Below are 8,527 nucleotides of genomic sequence, written 5' to 3'. Positions count from 1 at the left end.
AAGCCCTGTCCCAGATCCCAGGGGCACTCCAGGTGACATGCCTCACTGTTCAAATCCATCGCGGGACCTGCAGGCTGAGCAGGTTAGGGCCTCCACACATCAGCACGGACACTTATAGTCACGACAGAACCAAGGACCAGAGGGACTGAGCCAGCTGAGGGGCACCGGCGTCAGAGGAGGCGATGAGTCTGCGGCTCTCGCCTGAAGCCAAGAGCTGTGATCCCCCTGGGTTGTGGGCCCCAGACACCTGGCCCCCTGTGTCCTGTTCTCTCCCACGCCATGCAGGCACAAAGCTCCTTGCGGGGCACCTACACCCACGGGTGTTACAGAGACAAGACCAGGTGGTGCCTCCGTGCGGCTAGCAGCCAGGAGAATGAAGGCTTGGATGACAGTGACAAGTCGTGAAGCAGGAACAAGGGGCCACCGCTACTTCATGAGTAAAGGGGGTGCTGCCCGCGTGCACTTCGGGAAGGTCATGCCACCATCCAGGTGGGAGGGGGAGGCTGGAGTGACGGTGAGAAGCAGCCACAGCCGCCCGTCCCCTCTGGGTTGGCATCTCCCCCGCCAATGTTTAGGGTCTTCCCAGACCGGGCCCCTGGCTCCTGCTTCAGCCGGACACTTCCAGCTGGAAACACACCATCTTGGTGTGGGAAGGGGGCTGCCGTCAGAGCGTGTGCGGTGGTGGCGGGCCCAGCAAGGCCCTGAGTTCTGGTGGGACATGGCCTGCAGGAAGCCCTGGGCGGCATTCAGCCAGTCCCTGACCTCAGCTGAGGACTCAGGGGACGGACCCAGGGCCACCACCTGAACTTGGGCCCAGGCGAAAAAGTCCAGGACCCCAGGCCCGAGGCAGGAGCGTGGCAGGTATGGGTCTCTCTGCCCAGGGCCCAGCACCCTCCCCACCTCACTCTCTCCCACTAGCAGAGCTGGCCCCTCGCTCTCCTAGCCCCCCTCATGGGGCTCCCAGGGGGCAGAGCCAGGCCACCCTGTCTCGGGGCCTTGTGGTCCCCTTGACTCCCAGGGGCTCCCGTCAGATGCCCCCGGGGCTGGGCCTGGCCGAAGCTGGCCCGGCCTTCCCAACGGCCAGCTACCGTGTGACACCAGACCACAGGGTGAGAGCACCTTTATTGTGGGAGGGTTGCCGCCCCTCTGTGAAGACAGGCTTGCGAGAAGCCACATCCTGGCCCCCCACCCAGCCAGCCCTGCCTCCTGAGGGGCAGTCCAGGCCTCGAGGGCAGGGAGAGGTTACCAGGGCCCAGAGGGAGGGGGCACAGCCTCCCAGTAGCACCAAGGACGGTGGGGACAAGTCACTCCTGCCACAAGGAGAGACCACAGGGGCGGCGCCAGCACCTGGGAGTGTCTGCGTTTGCTGCTGTGGCCGAGGTGGCAAGAGAGGAGCACCAGGGTGGGTCCAGGGCAGAGAGGACCTGACGCCCAAGAGGCCTTGAGGGCTGTGGTCTGAGCTGCTCTGGGGCACTGGGACCCGGGACCGGAGCCAGGCTGGGCCCGCAGGACCAAGCGCGGAGCGTCTGTCCCCAGCAGGGTCTGGGAATCAGGTGGCAACCCCTCCTTCTCCTTGGGACACAGGACTTGCCTTGTAACTCAAACTAACCCTAACCCTGCTGGTTCTCAGCAAGTCTGGGAGAGGCCAGGGCTGGAGGGACGCCCCCCAGCGGGTGCACCGTCCCATACAATCCTCCTCCTCGCTGCTCAGTGATGGGAGGCCCTGGCAGGGTGGGTGGGGTCAGAGGGATTAGGATGCAGCGGGGGGCGATGCCAATTCAGTCTGAGGATCCTGGCACCCCAGTGCTCCTCTCTCACGGTCTCCAAGTCCACTGACTGTCAGGGGTTTATTCAAGGTTTCCCGGGCCTCCAAGAGCAGCTACAGTCCAAGCTGCCCACTTCCCCACCTGTGAAGCAGACCCCCAAGCCCAGGGAGGGGTGTCAAGGAAGGAGGCCGGAGGGTCCCCAGGGTCTCGAGCAGGGCAGGGCCTGCCTTCCTTCCCGGCTGGAGCCTCCGGGACCGCCCGGCCCAGCGCCTGCCCCGTCTGAGTGTCCCTGTGAAGAGGGGAGCTGGCAGGTAGAGAGAACACAGGTTCAAATCCTGCCCTGGTCCTCCACGGTCCAGGGTCCTTGGGCAGGTGATCCTCTCCCAGCCTCTGCCCCCATGTAAAGTGGGGGGAACAAGCCTACCTCCTAAGGGTTAAATGAGACAATGTAGGGAAGTTCCTCAGATGGGCCCAGACGGCTCAGGGACCCAGTAAATGACGAGTATTATGACGATTCCTGCACCCTGCCCAGCCACCAGACCCCGTCTCCAGCAGGGAGTGGGGGTGGGGAGGGCAGGGACCAGGGCAGGGCTCGGCCGGGGGCGCTGGGCCCCTCTGGCCCCTGCCTCTGGCGTTGCCATATGTCCCCAAGGCCCCCGGGAGCCAGTGTCCCTGACGGGCACCCAGGCCTGGAGCCCAGTCCCACTCGGGGCGTCCTCAGTGCCGACAGCAGCATCAGCCTCAGGGCGGGGTCTCTGGTGGAGCCGGGGCTCCTCTGGGAGAGCTGGCTTCTTACTTCCCGCCACTGGCCCGGCCAGCGCTCCTCTGCCCAGGGTCAGGCCCGAGCAGGGCGGCCAGGGAGCCATCGGGTGGGGGGCCTCCGCGCTTCATCTTGAGGTTGGCTCTCAGGGCGGCGTCCTGGCCAGAGCCCCCCTCAGGGGTGGCTTGGGGATCTGGAAGGAAAGCAGGAGGGTGGGCTCATGCAGGGCCTCCGGAGCCCGCGAAGCCCCTTCACTTCCAGTCCTGCCACCCAGTGAGAGGGCACAAAGCAGCTGCCAGCATCTAGTCCTCATGCATTCATTGCCTCACTCATTTATTCATCCATTCACTCATTCATCCATTCATTCACCCATTCATTCACTCATTCATTCATCCATTCGCTCATCCATTCACTCATTCATTCACCCATTCACTCATTCATTCACCCATTCACTCATTCATTCACCCATTCATTCCTCCATTCATTCACTCATTCATTCACCCATTCACTCATTCATTCATCCATTCATTCCTCCATTCATCCATTCATTCACTCATTCATTCACCCATTCATTCATCTATTCACTCATTCATTCACCCATTCATTCCTCCATTCACTCATTCATTCACCCATTCATTCCTCCATTCACTCATTCATTCACCCATTCATCCATTCATTCCTCCATTCATTCACCCATTCATTCCTCCATTCATTCACTCATTCATTCACCCATTCATCCATTCATTCACCCATTCATTCCTCCATTCATTCACTCATTCATTCACCCATTCATTCATCCATTCACTCATTCATTCACCCATTCATCCATTCATTCCTCCATTCATTCACCCATTCATTCCTCCATTCATTCACTCATTCATTCACCCATTCATCCATTCATTCCTCCATTCATCCATTCATTCACGCATTCACTCATCCATTCATTCAGTCTCCCACTCACTCATCTACTTATTCACTATTTACTCATTCATTCATTCTTCAAACAATGCTGACCAGGGCCAGGTTCCAGGCACTGCAGAGGTGCCAGAGATAAAGACACCCCACCCCATAAGGGAACAGAAGGCTCAGCGGAGCACAGGGAGAAGATAGGAGGGCGGCTTCCCAGAGGAAGAGATCCTAGAGCAGGCCCTGAGGCTGGAGCTGGTGTGCAGGAGGCGGAGGGACCAGTCTGAGCAGAGGTGTGGAGGTGGGAGGGGCCCGGGGCGCCTGGATGACGGCTGAGTCACCGGACACCAGGCTGTGCTACGGGAGGGACTTTGGAGCTGTATGTCAGTCTCGGGCAGCAGGGAGCCACGTAAGGTTCTTGAGCAGGGGCGGGACAGGGGCAGACTGGCAGCCAAGTGCGGGGCCATCAGGGCAGGGAGAGAGGGGACCAGAGGCAGCACGGCAAGGGCGGCAGGGGAGGCGGGGCGGAGGGAGATGCTGGACTCGGCGGCCCGGGTCACTGCTCACCGTGGATCCCAATCATGTGTTCCAGGATGAGCACTCTCTCGGCCAAAATCTTCAGGGCCTCCCGCAGCTGCTGCACCCCCTCGCCCTGGGGTGGAGGAAGCCGTGGGGTCAGGGCCGCCCTGCTCCAGAGTCCTGTCCTAGCCCTCCACTTCCCTCTTGTCACCATCGTCAACACAACGGCCACCACAGATGAGAGACACCCCAGCACCAGGGCTGGGGTTCGAACTCCAGTTCACAGACATGGAACTTGAAGCCCTGATGGGATGACCAGAGTCCTGCGGCCCCACAGCCTGGAGGCAGACAAGCCGGAAATGGCCAAGCCCGGGGCTTCACACAGGCCTGTCTGCCTCCAGCCTGAGCTCGCCTGCTCCCGTGGCCGCCAGCTGCCTCCCTGTGCGCCCTTCTTTCCAGAAAGTATCCTGCTGTGGGCAGAGCATACGGGCCCATGCTGGGGAGGTGCTTTGCTGGTCTCCTTCCCGGTCCCACCCACCCGAGGGCAGAGCCCAGGCTTCCGGAAGGCCCGTGGGAGGGCACAAAGATGGCGCCTCTGCGTTCCCGGGGCCCGGCCTACACACGGCGAAGGGCCTCGTGTGTCAGGACACGTGAATAGGCTGATTCATGGAGGAGACAAGATGACAAGGTCACTTTGAAAAAAAAAAAAGTGATGGTAGAGAGGCAAAGCCCCGCCCTGGCGTCAGCAGCAAACAGGAACCTTTCTGGCTGGTGGAGCATGACAGCTCTGTCATGACACTCGGATTAATTGAGCTTAAAGCCGAAGAAAACCGGAGAGCGTGCTCCTGAGTTACACAAGAGCGCTCTTCCCATCAAAGACCGTGAGAAGCTGGGCTCTGCGGAGTGTCTGGGATGGGGGTGTCCCCAGTGAGCAGCAGCGGCCACAGGAGGCACGCTGATGAAACTGGGCCGGGGGACGTCGTGGGTACCCTCCCGGCCTTCCATCACAAGTGACCCCAGCATTCACTCCTCCCACTGCCTCTTGTGCCCACCATGGCGCCATGGTTCCAGCCTCTTCCCCCTTCTCTGATCCCGTAAGGCCCTCTGGAAGGTCCTCTGATCCCAGCTTCACCCCCTCCAGCCCAGCCTGCCTCACACAGCTGCCCACCTCCACTGCCCACTGCCCATCTCTCCAGACACCCCCAATCCCGGCTTAGCATCTCCCCAAGCTCACTCAGGGGGTGCTGCATGCCTGCTCTGCTGGACGTCTGGCCGAGCCCTGTCGCACCAGGTGACTCATTCTCAGCTTGCCCCACCGGCCTCGCTCCCTTCTCATCATCCTGAGAAGGATGGGAAGCCAGCCACCCTTCCCAGCCATCCTGGGAAGCCAGCCTCCCCTCTGCTTCCCAGAAGGTATGGTCCCTACAGCCACGCTCGCGCTCCATCCATGCCCCCACCCTGCCCTGCCTTGCTCTGGCCGCTGTGTGCTCCCAACCTTCCTCTCCCATCCATCCTCTCCCACAGCCGCCAGCCAGCTCTCCACCTGCCCATACACCCTTCAGTCCACCAGCACTGCGACCTTGGGCACGTCCGTGTGCCAGGCACTGTCATGGGAGGGTCCTGTCCCTGGAGAGAGACCCCACAGCCTGAGGCCTCCTTCAGAGGGTCTCATCAGCAGGTCCGTGGTTCCTCCACCCTCTCCAGCGGGGTCACCCCCACCCTCAGGCCCTGGGCCAGTCATCCCATCTGTGCTCCCCAACTGCAGCGGACTTTACTCCGGGCTGCAGTCACTATTCACTCCACTGCCTCCCCCGCTGGGTGGGCCCCCACACGTCCTGTGGCTGATGCCCCGCTCAGGAAGAGCTGTTGGTCCAGCCCTACTGGACTGTCCTGCAAGGACACAGCCAGGGAGCAGGAGGGAAGCACGGACCCAGGGGCACAGTTACCTCAGCGGCGGCTTTCTCCTCCTCTTCCCCCTTCCCGCCAGGTTCCCCCTGGGAAGAAAGTCATGCAGTCAGTGATGGGTGCCCAGCTTCTCTACCCGGGACCTCTGCACAGGCCAGCATGGGCTTGACTTTAGGGGCTTAATTCTATTTCTAGGGAGGGAGGAGTCAAGAATTCAGGTTCTGGCCCTTTCAGGGATCAAGTGCCCTGCCCTTCCCCTCTGTTTCCCTGACTCTAAAATTGGGGCCAGGGACTTCCCTGGTTGGTCCATTGGTTGAGAATCCACCTTCCAGTGCAGGGGGACGTGGGTTCAGTTCTTGGTCAAGGAACTAAGATCTCACAGGCGCACTGCAATTAGAGAACCTATGCATTGCAGCAAAGACCCAGAGCAGCCAAAATAAATAAATAAAATGTAAAAAATTTAAATTTAAATAAATAAAACGGGCCCAGTAATATCAGCCTCACAATAACACCTAGGAGGCCAGTTACTCTTATGTGACTTTACCTCTCTGTGCCTTAGTTTTTCCGTCTCCAAAATGGGGATAATAACAGTGCCTGCCTCACAGAGCTATTACGAGCATTAAATAAATCACTCTCAATAACAAGCTTGGGGAAGGCCTGCCTTTGGAGGCTAACACTCCTGGGTTTAAATCTTGGCTCTACTTTGGTCTAGCTGTATGACCTTGGGCAAGTTGGTTAACCTCTCTGGGCCTCAGCTGCCAGTTCTGGCAAAGAGGGAAAACAAAGCACCGTCGCGTGGGGGCACTGTGAAGCTTAAACCCACTATGGATGAAGAGGGCCTCCACATAGAAGACGCTCAGCAAAGCACTCACCTTCTCCCCCAGCCTCATGCCTCTGACATAAGACTTGGGCATGTGCCCACTTCCTTAGCCCTAGAGTTAGGGGCTGAGTCTTGTGAATTCTTATTTTTAAGATGGGAATTGAGTGGTCAGCTGTCTATATCTATTCCTGGGAAGTTTAGAGAAAGCAAGGGACTCTACAGGTCACACAGCACATTAACCCAGGGGCCTGGGCTCCCCAGAAGAACCTCAGGACTCTCATCCGAGCCCTTCAATAGGAGGCTATTTCAGTCCTTACTTCATATGCCCGGGGGGTGTCCCACCTCCCAAAGTCACCCCTTCCCAACTTGGGCAGCTAGCACTGCACCCAGGTTGCCCAATTTTCTCCCTCTGCTCCATCCTGGCTGGGCTGGATCTGGCCATGCCCGGGGAGGCTGGGGGCCTGAGCTCAGCCAGGCTGCCTGGGGCAGACACCCACCCAGTTGGTACCCTGCGCCTGCACTCGAGCCCATCACCCTGGGGGTGGCCCCCCCACACTTACAGACGGCCCCGTGGCGCCCCGCTCTCCAGCCAGGCCCTGCAGAAAATCACACAAAGCAAGTTAGGCTTTGCCCCTCACAACCCCTTAGCCCTCTGCATGCCCTCCCCCTGGACTGGGCCCCAGACAACTGAAAACCAGGACAGGAGGAAGGTGGGCGGGAGAGGAAATGAGGGGAGCCCCAGCGGGGCCCGTCTGCTCCTGGAGCCCCCGCCACCGGCCAGTGGATGACCGTGGGCCTCCACCGAGTCCTCCATCTTCTCGTCTGTGAAATGGGCCAATGCCAAGTATGGTCATCACTTGGAGAAGGCACGTGTGTGCGTGCGTGCTCAGTCATGCCCGACTCTCTGCGAGAGAGCCCCCCAGGCTCCCCTGTCCATGGGATTCTCCAGGCAAGAACACTAGACGGGGTTGCCATCGCCTTCTCCAGGGATCCATCTCAAGTCTCCTGTGTCTCCTGCACTGGCAGGCAGGTTCTTCACAGCCTTAGCCACCAGGGAGGCCCTTGGAGAAAGGGACCGGATGGCCACGCACACATCCCCCCAGCACTCGGAAAGGGCCTCTGCGAATGAGCGACAGCAGCGGGGATCTCAGGCTTCCCTGGTGGCTCAGATGGTAAAGAATCCACCTGCCAATGCAGGAGACCTGGGTTCGATCCCTGGGTCAGGAAGATCCCTTGGAGAAGGGAATGGCAACCCACTCCAGAATCCTTGCCTGGGAAATCCCAGGGACAGAGGAGCCTGGAGGAGCTGGGCAGACTGCAGTCCATGGAGTCGCAAAGAATCAGACACAACTGAGCCACCAACGCTACTCCTACTGGTGGTGAAGGCGAGGGTCCCCGCGTGGGCTCCCCATCAGCACTGAGGCCCAGTCAGAAGGCTCCCTGGAGCCCCAGACCTGCGCACTGAGCCATCCTCCAGCACCCCGACCTGGCTGGCCAGGAGGCACCCCCACTCAGCCTCTCCAGAGTGGAACTCCTGGTCTCCCGCCGGCCCAGCCGTGCGGCCCCCACCCTGCGGTCTCTCTTTTCCATGAAATGGCTCTGCGGTCCGCAGCTGCTCCTGTAAGCACCTCGCAGTTAACCTTCCGCCTCCCGCCCTCACTGGATTTATTCCATCAGCCAGACCTGTCAGCTCCACTTTCTAGATACGTCTGTTTCCTCTGCGCTGCCCCAGCCTCCTCCCGGGTCTCCCTGCTCCACTCCCCCGCCCCCGCCTTCCACTCCTCAAGCCACAGCCAGAGGGGCCCTGGAAAGACGAAAATGGGGTCCCAGACGCTCCCTCCCTGACACTCG

The 8,527-nt window shown here is 60.1% G+C and overlaps 1 protein-coding gene across 1 annotated transcript in view; it reads right to left on the bottom strand.

Moving 5' to 3' along the window:
* Positions 1-2,417: 2,417 nt before the first annotated feature.
* Positions 2,418-8,527, bottom strand: part of COL26A1 (collagen type XXVI alpha 1 chain) — a 164,896-nt gene continuing 158,786 nt past the window's right edge. The window contains exons 10-13 of the mRNA XM_068969241.1: positions 7,237-7,272; positions 5,898-5,945; positions 4,000-4,084; positions 2,418-2,719 (exon numbers count right to left, since the gene is read on the bottom strand). Of these exons, the coding sequence (XP_068825342.1) occupies positions 2,559-2,719; positions 4,000-4,084; positions 5,898-5,945; positions 7,237-7,272 (330 nt within the window). The 3' untranslated portion in view covers positions 2,418-2,558. The remainder of the gene's footprint in view (positions 2,720-3,999; positions 4,085-5,897; positions 5,946-7,236; positions 7,273-8,527) is intronic.

The sequence above is a fragment of the Capricornis sumatraensis genome, chromosome 3 (genome assembly GCF_032405125.1).
Source record: "Capricornis sumatraensis isolate serow.1 chromosome 3, serow.2, whole genome shotgun sequence".
NCBI classification, from domain to species: Eukaryota; Metazoa; Chordata; class Mammalia; order Artiodactyla; family Bovidae; genus Capricornis; species Capricornis sumatraensis.
Note: the sequence above shows the minus strand (reverse complement) of the source record. Positions and strands in the feature narration are given on the sequence as shown.